This window comes from Hevea brasiliensis, chromosome 3, assembly GCF_030052815.1.
Source record: "Hevea brasiliensis isolate MT/VB/25A 57/8 chromosome 3, ASM3005281v1, whole genome shotgun sequence".
In the NCBI taxonomy this organism is placed as follows: domain Eukaryota; kingdom Viridiplantae; phylum Streptophyta; class Magnoliopsida; order Malpighiales; family Euphorbiaceae; genus Hevea; species Hevea brasiliensis.
Window position 1 is genome coordinate 102,217,860 of NC_079495.1, and position 23,993 is coordinate 102,241,852.

A 23,993-nucleotide genomic window follows, 5' to 3' on the forward strand; every position below is an offset into this window, starting at 1 on the left:
CTTGTCCTAACGATTGACCGTCCCTTTAACTAACGGAATTTTTTCGATGACGGAATATTCATCGTTCGTTTGATTTAACGGTGTGAGTTCCCGCAAAGGGTCCGTCATAAAATGGGCATGATTCTTGCAAAATGACCATATTGTCCGGTTAGACTTTTTTTTTTTTAATATTTTAAATATTACATTAATTTAGAAATTAGCACAAAATAGGGCAAGAGAGAGAACTTTTCCGGTGAAGAATCAGGCCGGGGAAAATTCTAGTTCCTAAAGTGAAGATTTTTTTTTTTCCCTGATAATAAAAAATTAAATAAAATGTATTAAAATTAATTAACAACTAAGCATGACTAAAGCTTGCTTCACTTTCTTGCTTACTATGCTAATAATCTAATTAAAAAGAATGAAGTAAGCTTCCACTTGCGAGGCCAAAGCAGTTGCTTAACAATAAAAACAAGAAGATAAGCGTAGAAAAATATTTTATTAAGTAAAGCCTCAGCCAAAGCCAATCTCTATAGTTGAAATATTTAAAGAGTAATTATGCGGGAGATGTGGGATCGCCGGCCGTCGAGGATTTAATACAATTTATCCATTATACAATGTACCTAGCTGGATCAGTTGTGAAATTTGAACAAACTGGACCAGTTTAATTTGAAAATAAAATCAAATTAAAATTTATAAAAATTGACTTATTAAAATCATTTTTAAATTAAACTAAAATTATATCAAAATTGAATAATTTAAATTATAATTTATTTTTTAAAAATAAAAAATTAGAGCTTATTTACTTGTGAAAAATAATTTTCTTTTTTTTTTTATTTCTATTTTCTAAAAAAACTCTAAATTTCATTATCTAAAAAACGATTTTTTAATTTAAAACAATAAAAAAAATATTCATATATTTTATAATTAAGAAAATAAATTATTATAAAATATATTTAAAATTCATTTATTTGATAATAATATAATTAAGTTTTTATTATAAATAAATGTTTTTCAATATTTATATAATTTTCATAATTAAAATTTAATATAAATTTAGTTATTAAAAAGTCATTGTTTTCATTTATAAAACAATAAAAAAAAGTCCTTTATTACAAAAAAAATAATGAAAAATTTTTTTCCACTCAAATTTTGAAAAATTGTATTAATTTTCATAATTTAATTTATACAGTTAGCACATTTATTTTTTTTATTTTTTTGAAAAATTTGATCATAAAATTAATTCAATTTTTCATAAGTGAATAGTTCTTTAATATATTTAATTATTATATTTAATTAAAATCAAATTAAAAATCAAATCAAAATTAAAAATAAGAATATGTAATTCTATTTTTCATAAATTTTTAGCCGAAATCATTTATTTTAACCCAGAACATGCGGACCAGGCCGGTGTCCACCCCTCTACTTAACTATGACAATTCACTGGACCGCGTAGGCGAGTAGCCAGCCCAAACGCATGCGTACAATGCTCAGCTCATTTTGCGCGAGTTGGTACCCATGGAAATACTTGTTTTTTAGTTTGACTTGGGCTAAATTAAACTTTAATATAATGTGTCACCCCACAGTTATAAATTGAAATTTTATAAAAAAAAATAAATATTTTTTAATTTACGTAAAGTACTTGTTTTAAGTTTTTAAATAAATTACACAATATTTAAATTTTTGTAATTTTAAATTTATCAACACTTAATTTGTTAAGCCAAATATTTTATAAAATTTTATCATATATTATAAATAAAGTAATTTATTCAATTATTTTGTAATTAATCTCAATTTATATAATATATTATTAAATTATTATAATATAGGGCTCAAAAAAATTGTAATAAAAATTATATGATATTTCTTAATTTTTAAGATTATAAAATAATATGAATTTATTTCTAGGCCATGAAGCATTTTTTATTATTATAAAAATTATATATGTTATTAAAGAACTTATGAATTAAAAATAAATATATAATATTTAATTTATATATAATTAATAGAAAATAATTTATATTTAATTTTTAAATATAATATAAAAACTTTTAAAATAAAAAAAAATCAGTGTAAAAGAACACCTCAGAGTTCTAATAATTTCTATTAGGAGGGATTTACTTTTTGCCTTTTTTTTTTTTTACATTAAAAAGTATTTTTATTAAAAAATTAATTTAAACTCTTCAAATTTAATATCAAATAAGCATTAAGTGATTTCCTTTGCGAAAATGCAATGCTAGGCGTAATGTTTATTTAGCGTATAAAATTTAAAAATTATTTAATATAATAGTAGAAATGGGAGATTTGCGCTTGTCTCTCTTTTAAGCGGGGGAGTTTTCCTTTTATTTTCTCTAAAAACCTTGTTTGGATAAAAAGCAAAAAGTGAGAAAAGAAAATAAAAAGAGAAAAATAAATTGAGATTGATATGTTTTTTTATTTAAAAGTAAAAAAAAAATAAGGAGAGAATGAAAAATAATTTTTATTTTTTATTATTTTTTTTACTTAAAATGTGAGATTATAAATTAAAATTATAAAATTATAATTTTTAAAAATTATTTTTAAAAAATATATATAATAAAATTATAAATTTACTATATTTTTAAAAAAATAATAAAAGGACCATATTTTTTATTTTTTATTTTTCACCCTTTACTTTCCTTCTCTCTTAAAAGATTCCGCAAACAGAGCTTAAAAGATTTCCCAAACAGAGTGAAAAAGATTTCCCAAAGTGTAAGGGTTTCGTGTCTCTAGTGTGGTCAGTATCCATCCCTGCCTTTGAACCATATGGGCGTAGTCCGAATGTGGTTCCAACCTCTCTCCGTCGGTGGAGAATGGGTGTGTATAATTTTGGCTTTATTTATTTATTTATTTATTTGTCCTCTACATTTTGGGTTCCAATAGAGGGTTTTCGAGGTAGATCGGATAACTGCTTAATTTCTGATTTTGAATTTTGAGAATTCTAATTGGATTCTGTAGGTAACTTTCGCAAGTATTCTACTTGTTGCTATCTCTACTTGAAATCACTTTTGTTGTTGTCTCCACCTTCATTTAGGCTATATGAGATTGAGATGCTGAGTCTTATTCTGATTCATTCTGACGCTGGTTCCTAGCCTTGGGTGTTTGTCTGGTTGGTGCATGGCATTCTTTTTCCTATTACCTCTGAGGAGAAAGTTGCTGCCTTGGATAGATTGGCTGTTTCGAGAAGGGGTGTAGGGTGTTTATTCTCCTCTTTGCCGCTATTAAGCCCATGTGTGTTTAAGTTCTGTTTTGCAGCTCTCCTTTAGTAGTCGACGATTTTTGCTCACGAAGGAGATGTCGTCTGTGTCAGAGCGGTTGGAATTAAGATTTTAGGTCATACCCGTTTGGTTCTAGGGCTCTATAATTCTTGATTTTGCGTTGAGCTATGAGTTTGAAGTAAGTATGGGCTTTTAAGGGCTCTCTTTTAATGATATATCCTTTTCTTAAGAAAAAAAATATGGGAGATTTGTAACCCATGGGATGGAAAGACAGCTTGTGGGTTGTGGCTCTCTTTCCTGGCACAAAATGTGTTCTTTTTAATATGATTTGTGGAATCGAAATGAAGGCGTGTGGCTCTCCCTACGAGTGTATCTAGAAAATTATCTGCTCATGCAATTGAGCAATTCTATCCACAAACTTCAACGAGACCAACACCCAATGACTACTGTACATGCCTTTAACTAACTGAAACTCCTTAACAAGAGACTCTTTCATCTGTTTTGGTACCTTCAAATATGTCTTCAGCTGTGATTGCAGGGTCCTCCTCTTCTTGCTCCACCACCTTCACCAGGAACCACTCCATCAAAGCCCCTCCAACTGCATCCCCCAAACCAATACTATCCTCTCCATGCCAGGTTCATTTTCTTGATCAAACTCCTGTTTTATATTTTCGGGAATTTCATTGACTGAATTAAACAATTGTCTATATGTCTGTCTAGAGAACTGCTTTTCAAGGTCTATCACTTCAAGATGCCAAAAGGGGTTCCTCAGAGATCTTCATAGCTGAGAAGAAGAACAATTTCACCAATGCAAGAAGAGGGCTTCAGATCACTGCAAGAACTGCTGGAGCTTCAAAGACTATTGAGGTTGATGTTGACAAACCACTAGGCCTCACTCTGGGTCAAAAGAGTGGTGGTGGTGTGGTCATCACGGTGAGTCCTCATTTTAGGTATTTTTGTTCTCTCTTGTCCCCTGAAAATTAAGGTTGCTAATGGAAACTTGTGATGCTATTGGGATTTTTAGGCTGTAGATGGGGGTGGAAATGCAGCTAAAGCAGGACTAAAAGCAGGGGATCAGGTGCTGTACACTAGCAGCTTCTTTGGGGATGAACTTTGGCCTGCTGATAAGCTAGGATTCACTAAAACTGCTATCCAAGCAAAACCAGACTCTATCTACTTTGTCGTTAACAGGTTCTCTTTCCTTTTACTGCTTTCACATGTTAGTTTATGTTTGTTGCAATTGTATAACAATTAACAATCCAGTACATTTGTAAAATTGGACAGAAATATGTATCAAATTGCATGGCAGTGTACTAACAAGGAGGTCATCACAGTAGAATGTGATGGGTAATAATATGTTAAGTAATTAAAACGATTTGAGCTATTGAGTGTTTCCTTGAACTCATAGCCTTTGTAATAGTACAAAAGAACAATTTTACTACTGCTCCAAGATTCACCCTCAAAATCAAAATTTTTTGAGTACTCAAAACACTTGATTGTAGAAATTAGGATTCCAAGAATGAGTAACCATTATCTTCCTTTATTGATGCACGTCTCATTAGTAATTAGTTAATGGAAAAAAGAAAAGCAAAAAAAAAAAAAAAAAAACAATACTCTTATCCAATTCCATGAACCAAGTGAAGCATTAATGCCTAAAAATAAGACTGAAGCCCTCAGAATCATATACTTTATCTTGTTTATTTTTCAGAAGAACATATATTCCTTGCAGTTGATATATCTTTATTGCAATGCATGCAGAGGTGCAGAAGTAGATGTTAAAAAACTTACAAAGCGTCCAGCTCCTCCTCGCTTTGGAAGAAAACTGACTGAGGCTCAGAAGGCAATGCAAGCTTTTTCTCAGTTTTCTTTTGCTCTATTACAATGTTCCATGCTTGAATGTTCTAGTTTGTGATGAAGTCACTGTCAGTATTAATGCTATAGAGTATTTTGCAGGCTAGAGCTACTCACATATGCCTTGACTGTGGATACATATACACTGCACAAAAGCCTTTTGATGAGCAGGCAAGATCAATTATCATCTCCTTACTTTAGTTCCTGATCAAATGATACGTACTTAATTACCTAATGATTTAATTCTAAAATTTTATTCTCTTGGTTTTATTTATTATTTTTCTTTTCAGCCGGATACATATGTATGTCCACAATGCATAGCACCCAAAAAGAGGTTTGCAAGATATGATGTGAACACTGGAAAAGCGATAGGTGGTGGTTTGCCTCCAGTTGCAGTCATTATTGGGTTGGTGGCTGGTGTTGGTGCAGTTGGGGCATTACTTGCTTATGGTCTTCAATGAGGCAGTTGTATTAATTTCATGTTTTAGTTCCCACCCCTTTTTTTTTTTACTACAAATTTTATTTTGTTGTTCTATGAAATTAACATTCAAGTATAAATTCAGCGGCTAAAATCGTATTACTTATTTGATAGAGACAGGTTGGAATCACCATTTCCTCCATACCCCAACTCAAAAAATTAAAAAAAAAAAAATCTAGTGTAATCTACATATTAATGCAAGTAAAAAGCAATTTTAACTATATGCCAGCATGACTATTTTCAATAATATCTTTTGCAACAAATGTTATCTTGTTCTTTTTGGTTCTTAGAAGAAAACTTTGTTTACATTTATGTCAATATAATATAAGGCAAATTCAAATTTAAAACTAATTTATCATAATTAATGATATCTTTATATTTTTAATATATTTCATTAATCAATCTTAAACATTAAAATGTTATTCAAACCAAAGTCACATAATTAAAATATATGTTATTTTAATCGAATGATTAAAGTATTATAAAAGTAAAAAAATATATATATATAAATAGGAATATTAACAAATTTCTGAAAAAATTCCAGTAATCTGCCCTAAAACATATCCATAACCTACTTCGTTTAATTGACTATTAATTTGCATATAAACATTAAAAGTACCATCAAAGGCCTCAGTTTTTTTCATGAGGCTTTTTGCTGGATTAATAATAATAATAACAATTAGGTTTGTTGGCACTATCTGAAACCCTAATTAGGTTTTTGCCAAGGTCCCTGTTACCAATTTGCCATTATTGAGGCTTTTTATTCCCTCTTTAGAACAATTATACTTCAGCTACTGCTAATTTAATGCTATCAAAGGTGGTGTAATTTAGGTAACAAAGTGAGCGAACTGTTTGGTGCTTGAAATTGTTAGGCTAAAAGTTTTTAGCCACGACTTTGTATGTCACGACCCAACCTATGGGCCGGACCGGCACTAGGACCTGGGCCAGCCTAAAGCCCCCGAGGCCCGTAGTAAGTCTAATTATTCATTAACCCAATTCCAAGGCCCATTTGGGCCCACTTTCAAGAAAACAACCGGACAGAGTCCGGCCATAAAGTGGACCTTTCAACGGGGAGTTTTTGACTCACCCGACCTGTAAACACAATAGACAATCTATTGGGGAGCTCAGCTCACCCTCCACATACTCATATCATCATAAAGATAAATGGGAGCTCAGCTCCCTCATACAGTCCATCAAACATGCATATAATAATTCTACAGGTCCACAATAATAATTTAGTTTACAGACCCAAATTAAATAAACATTTCTAACACATGCAGAAATTCTAGGAGTTAATAAAATTATACAAACATTGATAAACAACCTGCGAGGAAAGGAAGCAGGTTAACCTCAAAAATATCCTCCTGTGGCCTGGAAAAATATTGAACAGGAGTGAGCGTTCGACTCAGAGAGTAAAATATCAATTTTAACCATAATCTCTATAACTAATGCACCCTGTAGAGTGAAATGCAACATCAACAACATTTTCACATCATAACATCAAAAGGTAATTTGGAGCACTCACGCACCCTGTAACATCAATCATAATATATGGGAGCTGATCCCCTATCTGACTCTCTTAAATCCAACACAGTGCCGAAGAACTCAAGCCGGACTTTCGCTTAATAAACCAAATCGAGGGTCCCAGCGAAGAACTCAAGCCGTGACTACCCCTCGAAGGATCGGGTCCCAGCGAAGAACTCAAGCCGTGACTAACCGTCCTATCCATAGTCCACACCACATCACACGCACGCCAACGCACGCACACTGCTCCAAATTACCACGACAACATCCATGGCACGTTAACAGTTATGAATGCAACATAAATAGTGCCTAGAGTTTAACTACATAAATATATGCATATAAGTGATGCATGGGCATGCTTGAACATATAATAATATTGAAATTACAATTAAAATTAATATTTTACTCACAGACTTGACGGTGGTCACTGAGGCGCTGGGCGGAGGAAGAAGGCTGTCCCAGCTCACCTGACAATTTTATTACAATCATTTAATAAATTTGACTCAATACAAACAAAGAAAAAGACCAAATACGTCCTAAGTCGTGCCGAAAATTCGGCAGAGTCTCCCCTATACCTAGGACCTACCCAACCTGCAAAAGGGCTAAAAACGCACTTCTATATTCACAATCCATATATCAACAACTCAATCACATCACACAGCCCCTCCTGGGCCCATCAAATCAGTCATCCATCATAATATGTAAAATTTCAATTTAGTCATCATAATTGATCATTTTTGCAAAAACTACCCAAACAAGCTCTAAAAATTCTAAAACTTTGCCCCGCGGTCCTTAGCAATATTATTAGGCTATTGCAAAAAGAATCATAATTTTCTAAGCTACCACGAATATTTTATGGATTTTTAATCATATTTAAGCACTAGAAAATTACGAAAAAGCAAGGTTCGGGTTTACCTTTTCCGATTCTAACTTCGGGGACGCGCTCGGGACGTCTGACAATGGGGGTAGCCAAAACCTCGATCCAATTCGGAGACTTTTCCGGTAACGAGTCCTGCCGGAATTAATGCATCTTGACAATCGCCGAATTTCCTCGAATTGAGGATACCTACACGAAGCCCATAACACGGGGGTTAGCACATAAATTTTTCAGAATTTTCTAAGCTCATTTAATGCTCGGAAAAACACTGCGAAGTTCCGTGGGACCCACCGAAAAACAGTGTCGGAAAAATTCGAAATTTATGTCGCCGCGAAGCTCTCAACGAGTGGAGCGCGCTGGTACTCTCGGTTTTCTCGTGGGGTTCACGGTTTGTGAGAAATCTAGCCCAAAAGTCGAAATGGGCTAAAAACTTCCCGAGCAAAAATCGGACAAACCGCTCTATGGATTTCGGCGTTCTTGGTGTCTATGGAAAGCTCTCGCCGAGTAGATGATTTTAGACACAAGACTCGGTTCGATTGGTGGCCGGATCGGCCGAATTTCGGCCGGGAAGTCCAAGCGTCGTGCGCGCGCTGCGCGTCCCTTCAGAGGCCGTTTTCCGGCGTTCCAGGCGGCGGCCGGCCGTGGGGGAGGACCGAGGTGAGGCGCCGGCGAGGTGGGAAGGCAGGGGAGGCGGCGGCGCGGCAAGGGGAGGAGGGAGGAGAGAGAAAAGAGAGAGAGAAGGGAGAGAGGTCGACGCGCGCGGGAGGAAGAAGGGAGAAAAAGAAAAGGCCGGTCCGATTCGACCGGCCCGATCGGTCCGGTTCGATTCGGCCGGTCCGATTCAAGATACAAAATTTTGAATTTTTTACTTTGCCTCGGGACCGAAAACGAGGTCCAAAAATTCCGAAAAAATTCCAGAAAACTCAGAAAAATTCATAGATTTCAAATATATTTTTAGTTTTGCCACGTGGTCTTTAAATTAATTTTTAAAAATCATCAAAGTTTATATTTTCGAAAAATCGAACCTGATTTTTAAAATCCGAAAAATCTCAAAAAATTTCCTAAAATTTAAATAAAATTAAAATACCAATAATGCTCATAAAATAATAAAATTTAAAATTTTGGGGTGTTACATTCTTCCCCCCTTACAGAAAATTCGTTCTCGAATTTTACACAAGGCAGAATAAAGCATATGATTATACATTGAACAGATAAGGGTACTTGCTACGCATGTCCCGTTCTGACTCCCAGGTGCACTCTTCCACTGACTGGCTCCTCCATAAAACCTTAACCATCTGTTTTGATCTTAGCTGTCTCACTTGGTAGTCCACTATGGCTACAGGTTACTCCTCAAATGTCAAGTTCTCTTTTAGCTCTATTACATCCGGCTGTAGTACATGAGAAGGATCTGGAATGTATTTCCTGAGCATGGAGATGTGAAATACGGGATGAACATGAGAAAGGTTGGGTGGTAGTTCCAATCGGTAGGCAACTGCTCCAACTCTGTCAGTAACCTCAAAAGGTCCGATATACCGAGGTGCCAACTTGCCTTTCTTTCCAAACCTCATGACCCCCTTCATTGGAGAAACCTTCAGGAATACATAGTCGCCCACTGCAAACTCCACATCCCTCCGTCTGGGGTCTGCATAACTCTTCTGCCTACTGAAAGCTGTTTTCAGTCGTTCCCTGATTAAGGGAACTACCTCTGAAGTGTACTGCACTAGGTCTACATCATGCACTTTCGCTTCCCCCATTTTTGTCCAACACAGAGGAGACCTACACTTTCTTCTATATAGTGCCTCATAGGGTGCCATCACTATGCTGGAATGGTAACTGTTGTTGTAGGCAAACTCCACCAAAGCTAGCTGCTCATCCCATTGACCTCCAAAATCCAAAACACTCATGCGAAGCATGTCTTCCAGTGTTTGGATTGTCCTTCAATTTGTCCGTCTGCGAGGGTGGAAAGTCATCTTGAAGTTCAACTGTGTGCCAAGTGCCTCCTGCAACTTTCTCCAAAACCGAGAAGTGAATTGCGGCCCTCTGTCAGATATTATGGAAGCCGGAACTCCATGCAATCTGACTATTTCTTGAATGTAGAGCCGGGCATACTGTGCCACAGAATATGTAGTCTTCACAGGCAAGAAGTGAGCTGATTTGGTTAGACGGTCTACAATTACCCATATCGAGTCATATCCTCGCGTGGTACGAGGCAACCCAGTCACAAAATCCATAGTGATCATTTCCCACTTCCATTCTGGGATAGGGAGCTCTTGCAGCTTCCCTGACGGTCTCTGGTGTTCAAACTTCACCTTCTGACAAGTCAAGCACTTGGACACAAAGTCTGCTATGTCTCTCTTCATACCATTCCACCAGTAGCTATCTTTTACATCATGGTACATCTTGGTGGAACCTGGGTGGACACTGTACAGTGTGTAGTGTGCCTCTCGCATGATTTTATTCTTGAGGTTGTCCACATCGGGCACACATATCCTAGAACCTTGCACTAGGGCGCCATCATTGGCAAATCCAAACTCACCACCTTCACCTTGCTGTACTCTTTCTATGATCTTCATCAATTGTTGGTCTCTGTGCTGGGATACTCTAACTCTGTCCCGCAAGTCTGGCCTCACTGAAAAATGAGCCAATAATACCCCCTCATCTGAAAGATCTAGGATTAAACCTTGATCCATCAACTCATGTACCTCATGAATCAATGGTCTCTTCTCTGCTGAAATGTGCGCCAAACTACCAGAAGATTTCTTGCTCAAAGCATCTGCCACTACATTGGCCTTCCCAGGGTGGTACTGGATGGTGCAATCATAGTCTTTCAGAAGCTCCATCCATCTCCTCTGTCTCAAGTTCAAGTCCCTCTGTTGGAAGATGTACTTCAAACTCTTATGGTCGATGTATATCTCGCACACTTCACCATACAGGTAGTGTCTCCAGATTTTCAGTGCAAAGATTACAGCCGCCATTTCCAAGTCATGGGTAGGGTAGTTCTGCTCATGCCTCTTCAGCTGTCTTGAAGCATAAGCCACTACTTTTCCATTCTGCATCAAAACACACCCTAGGCCAACTCTGGAGGCGTCACAGTACACGGTGTATCCTTCACCACTCATAGGTAGTGTCAACACAGGGGCGGTGGTTAGACACTCCTTAAGCTTCTGGAAGCTCTTCTCACAGTCATCTGTCCAAATGAATGGAACATTCTTCCGGGTTAACTTAGTTAGGGGAGCTGCTATCCTGGAAAAATCCTGTACAAAACGCCTATAGTAGCCAGCTAGACCCAGAAAACTTCGCACCTCAGTGACTGTTGTAGGCCTAAGCCAATCAGTTACAGCTTCAATTTTCTTGGGATCCACTTGAATGCCGTCACTAGAAACCACGTGTCCCAAGAATGAGATGCTTTCTAGCCAAAATTCACATTTTGAAAATTTGGCATATAGCTGGTGCTCCCTCAAAGTCTGCAACACCATCCTCAAGTGCCACACGTGTTCTTCCTCGGTCCGAGAGTATACCAAAATGTCATCTATGAATACGATGACAAAACGGTCCAAAAATGGCTTGAACACCCGGTTCATCAAGTCCATGAAGGCTGCTGGTGCATTAGTGAGTCCAAAAGACATCACCAAGAACTCATAATGACCATATCTTGTCCTGAATGCCGTTTTGGACACGTCCTCATTCCTGATTCTCAACTGATGGTAGCCTGATCGCAGGTCTATCTTGGAAAAGAATCTAGCCCCTTGGAGCTGATCAAACAGATCGTCGATCCGAGGAAGTGGATACTTGTTCTTCACAGTCACCTTGTTCAGCTGTCTATAGTCAATGCACAACCTCAATGACCCATCCTTCTTTCTCACGAATAGAACAGGAGCGCCCCAAGGTGAAGTGCTCGGACGTATGAAACCCTTTTCCAAAAGCTCCTATAGCTGCTCCTTTAGCTCTTTCAATTCTGCTGGTGCCATCCTGTAAGGTGGCATTGATATGGGATTTGTACCCGGCACAACATCAATGCAAAACTCTATTTCCCTTCCTGGTGGCAACCCTGGAAGCTCCTCTAGGAAGACATCCATAAATTCTCTGACAACAGGAACATTTTCCATGCTAACACCTTCTACAGATGTATCTCTCACCAATGCCAAATACCCTTGGCATCCACGCCTCAACATTTTTCTAGCGCTAATTGCTGACACCAAATTATATGGAGCCACGCTCCTGTCACCATCAAAGCTAAACTCTCCCACACCAGGTATGTGGAAATACACCTTTTTGTTCCTGCAGTCTAAGGTGGCATAATGAGTTGCCAACCAATCCATCCTCAAAATTACATCAAAATCCATTACTGGTAGAGGCACCAAGTCTGCTGGGAGGATCTTTCCATCCACTACCACTGGGCTACCCGGAAAAACCATATCTACATCTATGTTGTCACTAAGTGGGGTAGCTACCGACAAAGGGTATTCTAAGGTTATAGGGTTTCTACCCAACCTCATGGCAAACACAGGGGAGACAAATGAGTGCGTAGCACCCGGATCTATCAAAACACGAGCCTCATAAGAACAGACCAGAAGAATACCTGCCACAACTGCATTTGAAGCCTGAGCATCCTGGTGGGTCAGGGTGAAAACCCGAGCTTGACCCCTACCCTGAGTGGCAGAACCCTGATACTGACTTCTACCTCCTGATCTGCCTCCAAATCCACGTCCCCCTTGTCCTCGGCCCTGTACATCGAATCGATCGCCATCTTTGGAAGCACCCGGATACAACTGACGAGGAACATTTGCAACAGAACCTTGTGACCCCATCTGTGGCTCGCTGAACACGGGGCATTCCCTAGCAAAGTGACCTGGTTGGCCACACCTGAAGCATACTCCTGAACCCATCAAACAAGGTCCTGAATGTCCTCTTCCACACTGTGCACAAGGTGCCAAAGAGGATCCTGAACCAGACCCAGAACTACTGTACCCTGAACTGTGACCACTGCTGGATCCGTACCCTGGTCTGAATCCTCGAGGTTTGTGTCTAAAACCACTTTTCTTGTTCCTACTCTTTCCTCTGTAATTACTCTGGCCACCACTATCCGGAGTACCCATTTGGGGAACACCGGTAGAACCCTCTGCTCTGTTTTTCTTTGCTCTTCCGCTGTCATCCACAGCATAGCTAATCTCAATCTGTCTGGCTCGATCAACCACCACATCAAAAGACTGATCAGACATCATGGCCAGGTTCGCATACCTCCTGTCAAGCCCCTTTAGGAATCTCTTCACCTTCATAGTTTCTGTAGCTACTGCTGTAGGGGCATATCTGCTCAATTCCAGAAATTCTGTAGCATATTCATCTACAGACCTACCATTCTGTCTTAAGGCCTCAAAGGCCCACTGTTTCTGATCTCTGAAGCTTTCTGGCACAAACCGATTGATGAACAGTTCCACAAACTGAGTCCACGACAAACCCTCCATCCGAGGTAACACGTAGTCATTCATCCACTGTCTAGGCATAGGCCCCATGACATGCTGTATACACTCTATTAGTCTTCTATCAGTCAATCGCACTTGCTCTCGCTGTCTCATAGAATCCAAAAACCGATATGCATCGTCTGACACATCATAAGTACCAGGCACCAACTTCTTGAAATTGATGATTTGTTTGTAAGGTTCCCCTCTTGGTGCGGTGGACTGCTGCTGCTGTGGAGGGTGGACCATATACTGCGCCATCATATCGATGGTTCTCTGCAACCCAGCTAGAGTAGCTGCCATTGGGTCCATGGGACCCTGTGCCATGAAAGACTGATCCTGAACTGTTGGCATCTGCTCTTCTACTTGAGCAGCTCTAGGCCTCCTACCCCGCCTTCTCGGGGCAGGCGCCTCATCCTGTGCCGATACCTCGTCAGGCACATCTGGTTCTGGTGTAGTGGCAGCTCTCCTGCTTCTACGCATTTTCCTGAAATTCAGCAGCATTAGCCCACAAAATTCAAAACTGCACATTACACAGCTCTATAGACTCATATTTATACACAATATATGGAGCAGAAACTAGAAGCAAAGATGACAATGCAAGACGAATGTGGACCCTATTTTTCCGCATGTGACTCCTAGTAGACTTTTCCCAACACTTTAGACAAACATTCTCTAAGAATCTGGAGCCTAAGCTCTGATACCACATCTGTCATGACCCAACCTATGGGCCGGACCGGCACTAGGACCTGGGCCAGCCTAAAGCCCCCGAGGCCCATAGTAAGCCTAACTATTCATTAACCCAATTCCAAGGCCCATTTGGGCCCACTTTCAAGAAAACAACCGGACAGAGTCTGGCCATAAAGTGGACCTTTCAACGGGGAGTTTTTGACTCACCCGACCTGTAAACGCAATAGACAATCTATTGGGGAGCTCAGCTCACCCTCTACATACTCATATCATCATAAAGATAAATGGGAGCTCAGCTCCCTCATCCAGTCCATCAAACATGCATATAATAATTCTACAGGTCCACAATAATAATTTAGTTTACAGACCCAAATTAAATAAACATTTCTAACACATGCGGAAATTCTAGGAGTTAATAAAATTATACAAATATTGATAAACAACCTGCGAGGAAAGGAAGCAGGTTAACCTCAAAAATATCCTCCTGTGGCATGGAAAAATATTGAACAGGAGTGAGCGTTCGACTCAGAGAGTAAAATATCAATTTTAACCATAATCTCTATAACTAATGCACCCTGTAGAGTGAAATGAACATCAACAACATTTTCACATCATAACATCAAAAGGTAAGTTGGAGCACTTACGCACCCTGTAACATTAATCATAATATATGGGAGCTGATCCCCTATACAGCTCTCTTAAATCCAACCTGGTGCCAGCGAAGAACTCAAGCCGGACTTTCGCTTAATAAACCAAATCGAGGGTCCCAGCGAAGAACTCAAGCCGTGACTACCCCTCGAAGGATCGGGTCCCAGCGAAGAACTCAAGCCGTGACTACCCGTCCTATCCATAGTCCACACCACATCACACGCACGCACACTGCTCCAAATTACCACGACAACATCCATGGCACGTTAACAGTTATGAATGCAATATAAATAGTGCCTAGAGTTTAACTACATAAATATATGCATATAAGTGATGCATGGGCATGCTTGAACATATAATAATATTGAAATTACAATTAAAATTAATATTTTACTCACAGACTTGACGGTGGTCACTGAGGCGACTGGGCGGAGGAAGAAGGCTGTCCCAGCTCACCTGACAATTTTATTACAATCATTTAATAAATTTGACTCAATACAAACAAAGAAAAAGACCAAATACGTCCTAAGTCGTGTCGAAAATCCAGCAGAGTCTCCCCTATACCTAGGACCTACCCAACCTGCAAAAGGGCTAAAAACGCACTTCTATATTCACAATCCATCTATCAACAACTCAATCACATCACACAGCCCCTCCTGGGCCCATCAAATCAGTCATCCATCACAATATGTAAAATTTCAATTTAGTCTTCATAATTGATCATTTTTGCAAAAACTATCCAAACAAGCTCTAAAAATTCTAAAACTTTGCCCCGCGGTCCTTAGCAATATTACTAGACTATTGCAAAAAGAATCATAATTTTCTAAGCTACCACGAATATTTTATAGATTTTTAATCCTATTTAAGCACTAGAAAATTAGGAAAAAGCAAGGTTCGGGCTTACCTTTGCCGATTCTGACTTCGGGGATGCGCTCGGGATGTCTGACAATGGGGGCATAGCCAAAACCTCGATCCAATTCGGAGACTTTTCCGGTAACGGGTCTGTCTGGCCGGAAATTCACAGACCCGGACAACTGTCGAATTTCCGCGAATTGAGGATACCTACACGAAGCCCATAACACGGGGGTTAGCACATAAATTTTTCAGAATTTTCTAAGCTCATTTAATGCTCGGAAAAACACTGCGAAGTTCGGTGGGACCCACCGAAAAACGGTGTCAGAAAAATTCGAAATTTATGTCGCCGCGAAGCTCTCGACGAGTGGAGCGCGCTGGTACTCTCGGTTTTCTCGTGGGGTTCACGGTTTGTGAGAAATCTAGCCCAAAAGTCGAAATGGGCTAAAAACTTCCCGAGCAAAAATCGGACAAACCGCTCGATGGATTTCGGCGTTCTTGGTGTCTATGGAAAGCTCTCGCCGAGTAAATGATTTTAGACACAAGACCCGGTCCGATTGGTGGCCGGATCGGCCGGATTTCGGCCGGGAAGTCCAAGCATCCCGCGCGTGCTGCGCGTCCCTTCAGAGGCCGTTTTCCGGCGTTCCAGGCGGCGGCCGGCCGTGGGGGAGGACCGAGGTGAGGCGCCGGCGAAGTGGGAAGGCAGAGGAGGCGGCGGCGCGGCAAGGGGAGGAGGGAGGAGAGAGAAAAGAGAGAGAGAAGGGAGAGAGGTCGACGTGCGCGGGAGGAAGAAGGGAGAAAAAGAAAAGGTCGGTCCGATTCGACAGGTCCGATCGGTCCGGTTCGATTCGGCCGGTCCGATTCAAGATACAAAATTTTGAATTTTTTACTCTGCCTTGGGATCGAAAACGAGGTCCAAAAATTCCGAAAAAATTTCAAAAAACTCAGAAAAATTCGTAGATTTCAAATATATTTTTAGTTTTGCCACGTGGTCTTTAAATTAATTTTTAAAAATAATCAAAGTTTATATTTTCGGAAAATCGAACCCGATTTTTAAAATCCGAAAAATCTCAAAAATTTTCTAAAATTTAAATAAAATTAAAATACCAATAATACTCATAAAATAATAAAATTTAAAATTTTGGGGTGTTACATTGTATGAATTAGCTAAATATATTAACAACAGATTAATATGAATTAGCCTCTTGTTGTTAAAAGGTTTAGTGAAGAGCTTGTATGAATTAGCGACAGATATATTATTAATATAATTATGTTTTTATTTATATTATATTTACTGTAAAAGTATTTTAAAGTGCTCTCCAACATAATTGAGCTTTAGTTGATAAAAAATTGAGCCTTTCATCTTTATTTATTAAATTAACTATATTGAGTAAATATCACATTTTATTAAATTTCATTATAATCAATTAAATGATAAAATATGATAATTCCATTTTTAAGATCATTTATTGTTAATACTCTCTCAAATAGAACCATTAATCTAGATGTTAAGTTTTAAACTAAAAAAATTATAATCAATTTAATTAAATTAGACTTTATGAGCTAGCTTTGACAACCAAATTGAATTAGTTTTCTAAAATGAGAAGATATGATAATTAGGATTAGCATATCTCATAACTAATAATTTTTATTTTTAAAGATACCAAATACTTTTATATTGTAAAGTGTATATTTTTATTAACTAAATCTTATAAATTTAAAAGAATATCAATTTAAAAGAATAAAATTATTAAGATTGAATGAATTTAGAAAAAAAAAAAGACTTAATAATGTGATATTTAGATTTTTATAAAAATAAAACTATATCAATTTTGTTTTTTTTTTAATCTGTATTTCCCTTTTAATTTTACAAACATTGCACAAATAATCTCATCATGAAAGCATTTAAATGCAATAAAATTAAAATTCAAAATTCAAATTCAAAATTCAAATTATAATAACTAAAAATTCATGAAAATAATAAAATCAATGCAAAAATTAATTATTCACTAAAATAATTTACTCAAAAAAGTTTAATTTATATTAAGATAATTAATAAGAAAATAAAAAAAAATTTTTACTTAAATTCTATTTATTATAAGCTCAAGATAGATGATAAATCCACATGTTAAATACACAATTGATAATATTTCAGTTTTGCCCTCATCAATTTAATATTCATAATTTAATAAGAATTCTTACCTTAATTCGGTTCCAAGATGTATAAATTTTTAATAAACTTATCATATATTTATTTAATAAATAGATGTTACCGCACAAGCTTACACGTTGCATCTTCAGCCCACGATAGATTAGGTCTACACTGGCACGTATAACAGTACATCACCAACTTTACGTTTCCTCCTCAGAGAAAGAGGCACATCTTCAGAAAGAGAGCCCGATTCCAGAGAGAGAGTGGGGGAGACCCTGTTTATAAAGAACGAAAGATAGTGCTTGGAAAGAGAGAAATGATACGACAGCGCCTACATATTCATGAGCGAGTATCCAAATAATCGGCTAACAGGTGAACCGGATAAAGTTCGAGCTGCCATACGCAGGCCCTGCTTATCTGGATAGTCCTGGTATGCATAGGACTCGTATAATCGAGACTCCAAGTCCTATACTAACTAACTCTTCCCAACAGCAGACAAATTCAAAGGTTATATAAAGGGCTATCAGTTATGCATATTTAATTTCCATTGATTCTATCAGTACTCATACCGACTTAAGCCACCAATTCACCGGTGTTTCTTGTATTGTATTGCGGATCCAAGAGCAGCTTCGAGAAAGATATGGAAAGAAAGGCCTTGGTGTTGTGCGTTGTTGTGGGTTTCTTGGGGCTATTGTCAGCTGCTACAGGTTTTGGTGCAGAAGCCACCAGGATTAAAAGACTTTTTTTTATCTCTCTGAACTTTTTGTAATTATATCTTCTTTTTATCTGTAACCTTCAAGTGGGTTTCTCTGTTACTACTTTTTGGTGATTGGTTAATCTTTGTCTTGCTGTTTGTTGCACTATTTCTTAATTTGGTTGCTGAGACTAACTGAGCAAAAGAGAATTTACAGAAAATAAGAAGTTGATTCAGATAGGCTCTGTTCGATCGACAACAAGTGGTAGCTTTCAGCGTTAACAGGTAGAGGGGGACTGTTCCTGAAAAGTCCTCTAGGGTGTTTTGACCAAAGTAAAGATGATATCATTTAATCCATCCAACGGCACAATCAACTTTAAAATTAGTATATAAACAGTTAGCAACTAATATCTAATCTAATCGTTCATGGCTATTAAAACAAGTAATATGAATATACTTTTAGGTGATTTTGTTGACCCCGTGTTAGGGAATCGCATGAGTATAAAGTTAGTCTTCTCCTGAAGTTGATCAAGTGCCCATGGGTTATCGTAGCATCCAATTCTTTGCCTCTTTCTTTTCCTATTGCAAAACAAGTCAATAAAATTTAGACATTGTTTGGTTATGATTAAGGTTGTTATTGTGTGTCTCAATATGCTTTCTTAACTAACTAGGAGACATTGCTAAGACTAAAGTGTCTCTGTACTCTTTTCTGGGGAACAATTTTTGAGATTGTAGTAAGCAACTTTTTCCTGTTCTGAAAAATAAAGAGGATGCGTTGAGTAGAGCACAAGCTTGCACAAGCTTACAAAAAAACTGTTTCCAAAAGCATATGGTTCTTGATACCAGGAACAGGAAGCAAGCAGGCCAATTGTGAAAATAGTTTCTTTTCTCCATTTTGTACACCATCCTCTCAGTTACCTAACTCATTGTATTCACCTTATAATTCACTAACTGCTGTTGTAAATTGTCTTCCATCAAGAATTTATTAGTGCTGATAGCCAGATGTTAGGCTTTTCATTACAATGCCTCTGATACAAAACCGTCAAAGGTGAGGAATGTTACTTCATATGGTGGATGCATGGGTTAAATCGCTACTTTGGTCTGCCTAAACATTCTGTGTCAACTTAATGGTTTTGTCAGTTAATTACAGGCTTACTTTTACCTTTGTCCAATACTGCGTTATCACTAATTGACATGATGTTGATCTAAAAGAGAGCAATGTCACAGCTTTTGGTGGATGCGTTGCTAAAGATTGCTCTGCTTGAGTTGATTCTACCATGAGTTGCATTGACTTTGACTTATCCTCTTCATTTCTTATTGCCGTAGCGATGATTCTAAGTTGCATGTTTTTCCATTGTTACATGAATGGCCAATGGATTTGTTTGGTTCCAGCAGCACTCCTCCTTGTGAATATTTGATATTTCTTTCTGAAGAAACCTCCCTAATGCTAGAGTAATGATCTTATAATCTTATTTTCATTGGCTAGGCAGTCCTTCTGGTTTATGAAGTAAATAAAATTTGTTTTATTCTGTTTGGACTCTGCTACCTTGAGTCAGGTTCACCAATCACACTATGAAGTGTTCACATTCTCAATTTTCCTAGTTGTGAAGATATTTTGATTGCATTCTCAGGAATTCCTCATTCCTGATACAATATTTATACTATCATATGGATGGGAAACATGAAATCGGGATTGGCAATCATGATGATTGATGTGTACATTAGATTATGGCATATAATTCTGCCATCCTAAAATGACATAGTAATATTAATGAAGTGTATATGGTTGTGCAAATGTGAGTGTGAACATGTGCAATACTATTACGCCAATATGTTGCATTTTTTTCTATGAACGGAATGGCTTTGTTGTGCTTACTGCAAAGTTGAGAATATGATTTTCCTTTATTGATTGCTAGATGACATTAATGGTGTTGGATCAATTTATAATTGGGGCATGTCCAATAGGTAATGAGAATGTGATGTTATTCTTTAACTGTTCTTGTTGATAATCTCAGCAGATATTCATGGATTAGCTGATATAGAAAAAGGCTAAGGCTCTTCTTTATCATCACTGGTTCTTTTCTATGCGTACTGATCTCTATATCTTGTCAACAGTGATCTTTGGTTTGAATGATGCAGTTATAAAATAGCTTACTGCATTTCTAATATGCTTTCTTTTCTTACTTCACTTGTAATCTTTCAGGGTTCTGAGATTCAGTTCACATCTGCTACTCAATGCACATTTCCCCGGAGTTCTGCACTGGCTCTTGGTTTAACCTTAGCTGTGGCACTCCTGATGGCTCAAGTAATTCTTAATGTTGCAACTGGGTGTATTTGTTGCAAAAGAAACCCCAACCCTTCAAACTCAAATTGGACAATAGCGTCAGCCTGCTTTGTTGTTTCCTGGTAATTTTCATTGATCATTTGGGGATAAAATTTATTTCAAGTTTATAAATTGCAGCTTTTAGGGTTCACAATTACAATTTATAAGTTTCTCCTTCTTTGTCACCTTGAAGTTCTGTGCCATTACAATGTTTAAATTATTCAGCATGATATTAAGATTACCCTTCAACAGAGGATTTCTGATTCCACTTAGAAAAATTCTCTCTATGCAATATATTTAAGTTGCGAACAACTCGTGAAGAAAAGCAAAGTCTTTGAGTTAAGCTAAGCATGTTCATGTAGACTAACTTCTATTCTCATCCTAATTTTTGTTTATGAAGTCACCATAGAAGCATCTTCATGTATGTAAATGTGTTCTTTTTTCTTTGCTAGTAATAGATCTATTTCATAATGAGTGATAATACATGCAGGTTCGCATTTGTGATAGCTTTTCTTCTCTTGCTAACTGGTGCTGCACTCAATGATCAGCATGGTGAAGTGAGCTTCTACTTTGGGATTTACTACTGCTACGTTGTAAAACCAGAAGTCTTTGCTTGTAGTACTGTCTCGGCACTTGCAAGTGTCATCCTTGGAATTCTGTATTACCTTGCCTTCAACTCATCGAATAGTGTTTATGGTCCTTGGGGCAACCCTCCTGTATCTAATCCGAGTAGCGTAGCCATGGGATAACCTTAGAGCACTCAATACCCTGTTTTTGTACATGAGGATGCTTGTATGAGACTCAGCACACTTGATCGATAAATTTCTATTGCCACTTGGATTGCACTGCTGAATGTGGTAGGCTTATGCACTCATGGGGGTGAGTGGGTTTTACCGGGTAGCTGCCTACTTTTTATTTTTATTTTTATTTTTTTGGTAAAAAATGTTAGAAGTAGGAGAGTATCCCATCTCAGGCCAGGCTAGGGAAAGCTTATAGACCACTAGTGTATTCACCTTTATTTATTCCTTTCCAATGAGCAGACATTTTTACATGTTTTATGTGTATATTCATATATAAACACCCTGGTGCAAATGGGGATTCAAGATGGACTGGTTCTTGAAAATCTGCCATTTTAAGTTGTGCATAAATTTTTGAAGTATGCCTTCTATAAACCATCTTTCTTTAATTTCTCTTAATTATGTTAGGGTGGTACCATTAGCTGATATTCGAATTTGAGAGTTGACATTTGAACTTGAGAGTTGAGATATATTAAATTAAACTTCATTGATTCTTTTTTTTCAATGTAAAGGGAATCTTTGATTTGACTTAAGATTAAACTATAGTTGTCAAATTAAGATTTAAATCGAGAATCGAAATCTTCATTTTGTAAATCAAGAATAGAATCGAATAGAATCTTATGATTTAATTAAAAATAATATATGTTTTAAAAATTAAGTAAAAAAATTGTCATAATAATATATTTTGATAAGTATAAAATTATCAGTTAACTAATTAAAAGTATACTTTGTGAAGAATAATATATTCTTATTATGTTGTATAGTTTTATGTTATAAATTATGAATATGTAGATAATGATTATCATTGTACATGTATTGAAATTCTCACTTAAATTTGATTAAATGGTTAAATAATAAAAAATGATAGTGAGTTAAATTAAAATGTCAAGATATATTAATATAAAATATTATAATTTGATAACTATAATTATAAGAGTAAATAAAAGAAAAAGGAAAGGAAAGAAAAATTGGTTGGTAAAAGAAAAATAGCTAGAATAAGGTGTGCACTTCTCATACTAAAAATAAAATGAAATCTTAATTTTGAATCTATAAGATTTAACAACCCTTTAAAGAAAAAAAAAATCGAACGAATCGGTCAATTCGTATCAATTCATCCCATTCATTATCGAATCGTAAGATTCGGTCACAATTTAAATTTGAAAAATTCCCTCGGGATAATGAGTTCAGCATAAGGACATGCAATTTCTGGAAAAATCAATTTTGCAAGATGGATTACTTGTCCTGTTTATTGCTATCAAACTAAATGGAGAGCATGAATTTTGAGTATTGGAATGGATGTGGAGAAAACTCATCTCAAATTCAATTTAGTTAAGTATACTATACACTTTTATTTAATATAATTTACTTTAATTAAAATATAAATTTGAAATCTTATATCTGATAAAAACTTGGGAATTTTTCTACAGGGTTTGTTTCACTATCTCTATATATGTAGTTTTTCATCAATGATGTTCCTATCATTTGATAAAAAAAATAAAAAATTAACCCATTGTGGGTTGAGATAAGAATAAATTAGATAAATTGATTAAATATTAAAAGGATATAAGGTAATATACTAAAATTAGTTTATAAAAGATTGTATTTATTAATTTAATATTAATACATTAATATTAATTTATAAAAATTAATAACTACATAATGTAAATTTAAAGCATTTTGGACAAAAAAAAATCTAAACATTTGTATCAATTTGTAATTTTATACAAATATTTTAATTTTATATTAATTATCCCAATATTTCAATTTTTAAAAAATTTTACCCAAAATTAAAATTCAATTTAGGAAAAATTTGATTTTATTCATGAGGATTTTGTGAAATAAGATGCAAGAATATTCTATTAAGTATTCATAAACACATTGCTCAATTGCGATGTTATCATTAGTCTATTGATTTTCAATTTTGATTAAATTTTTTTAAAATTAAATGGCTTAAATATTAATTTAAAGTTAAAATGTTAGCATAAAATTATAAATTATCATAAATATTTAAAATTTAATTCAATCAACATAAATTTAATATTTATTAAGTAATATATAAATTTAATATTTGAATTCTCACTTTCCTATTTTTCGATTAAAAAAAATAAGTAATATATAAATCTTTCACTTTCTTTGTCAGCCAAGCCGAGTTCGAAAACTGAAATTCATTTATTTTATCGAAAAATTATGAAATATAGATATTTTTATTTTATAAAAAATATAATTATATATATTTTTTATTTTGATTTTCAAGGAATATATATATTTCATTAAGTGTATTTTAAAAGATTAATCTTAAAAAAAAATAGACTACTTCACATAAATATATAAAATAAAATATAAAAAATTTAAAAGTGTGGAGTGAGGGCATTTTGGTCAATCTAAATTACAACGGCCATTTCAGGAACAGAGGTAGCCGTTGCCGCTCTTCGGTAATCC

At 36.2% G+C, this 23,993-nt stretch overlaps 2 protein-coding genes across 2 annotated transcripts; both read left to right on the top strand.

Moving 5' to 3' along the window:
• The first annotated feature begins 3,399 nt into the window (after positions 1-3,399).
• LOC110653590 (uncharacterized) lies at positions 3,400-5,654 on the top strand. Its single transcript, XM_021809302.2, has 6 exons — positions 3,400-3,848; positions 3,933-4,145; positions 4,237-4,403; positions 4,971-5,052; positions 5,166-5,234; positions 5,354-5,654. The coding sequence occupies exons 1-6, from the start codon at positions 3,729-3,731 to the stop codon at positions 5,522-5,524; spliced, it is 822 nt and encodes a 273-aa protein (XP_021664994.2). The 5' UTR covers positions 3,400-3,728; the 3' UTR covers positions 5,525-5,654.
• A 13,580-nt stretch (positions 5,655-19,234) lies between these two features.
• On the top strand, positions 19,235-21,860 carry LOC110653592 (uncharacterized). The gene is made up of 2 exons (XM_058144243.1): positions 19,235-20,840; positions 21,248-21,860. Exons 1-2 carry the CDS (start codon positions 20,602-20,604, stop codon positions 21,504-21,506), a joined length of 498 nt encoding a protein of 165 aa, XP_058000226.1. The 5' UTR covers positions 19,235-20,601; the 3' UTR covers positions 21,507-21,860.
• Positions 21,861-23,993: the final 2,133 nt, after the last annotated feature.

Excerpts from the sequence above, each read along its gene's own strand:
- LOC110653590 (XM_021809302.2), top strand. The coding sequence starts at position 3,729 with ATGTCTTCAGCTGTGATTGCAGGGTCCTCCTCTTCTTGCTCCACCACC. Across the intron at positions 4,404-4,970 it reads ATCTACTTTGTCGTTAACAG|AGGTGCAGAAGTAGATGTTA; the intron begins GTTCTCTTTCCT and ends CAATGCATGCAG. Across the intron at positions 5,053-5,165 it reads AACTGACTGAGGCTCAGAAG|GCTAGAGCTACTCACATATG; the intron begins GCAATGCAAGCT and ends AGTATTTTGCAG.
- LOC110653592 (XM_058144243.1), top strand. The coding sequence starts at position 20,602 with ATGCTTTCTTTTCTTACTTCACTTGTAATCTTTCAGGGTTCTGAGATT. Across the intron at positions 20,841-21,247 it reads GCCTGCTTTGTTGTTTCCTG|GTTCGCATTTGTGATAGCTT; the intron begins GTAATTTTCATT and ends TAATACATGCAG.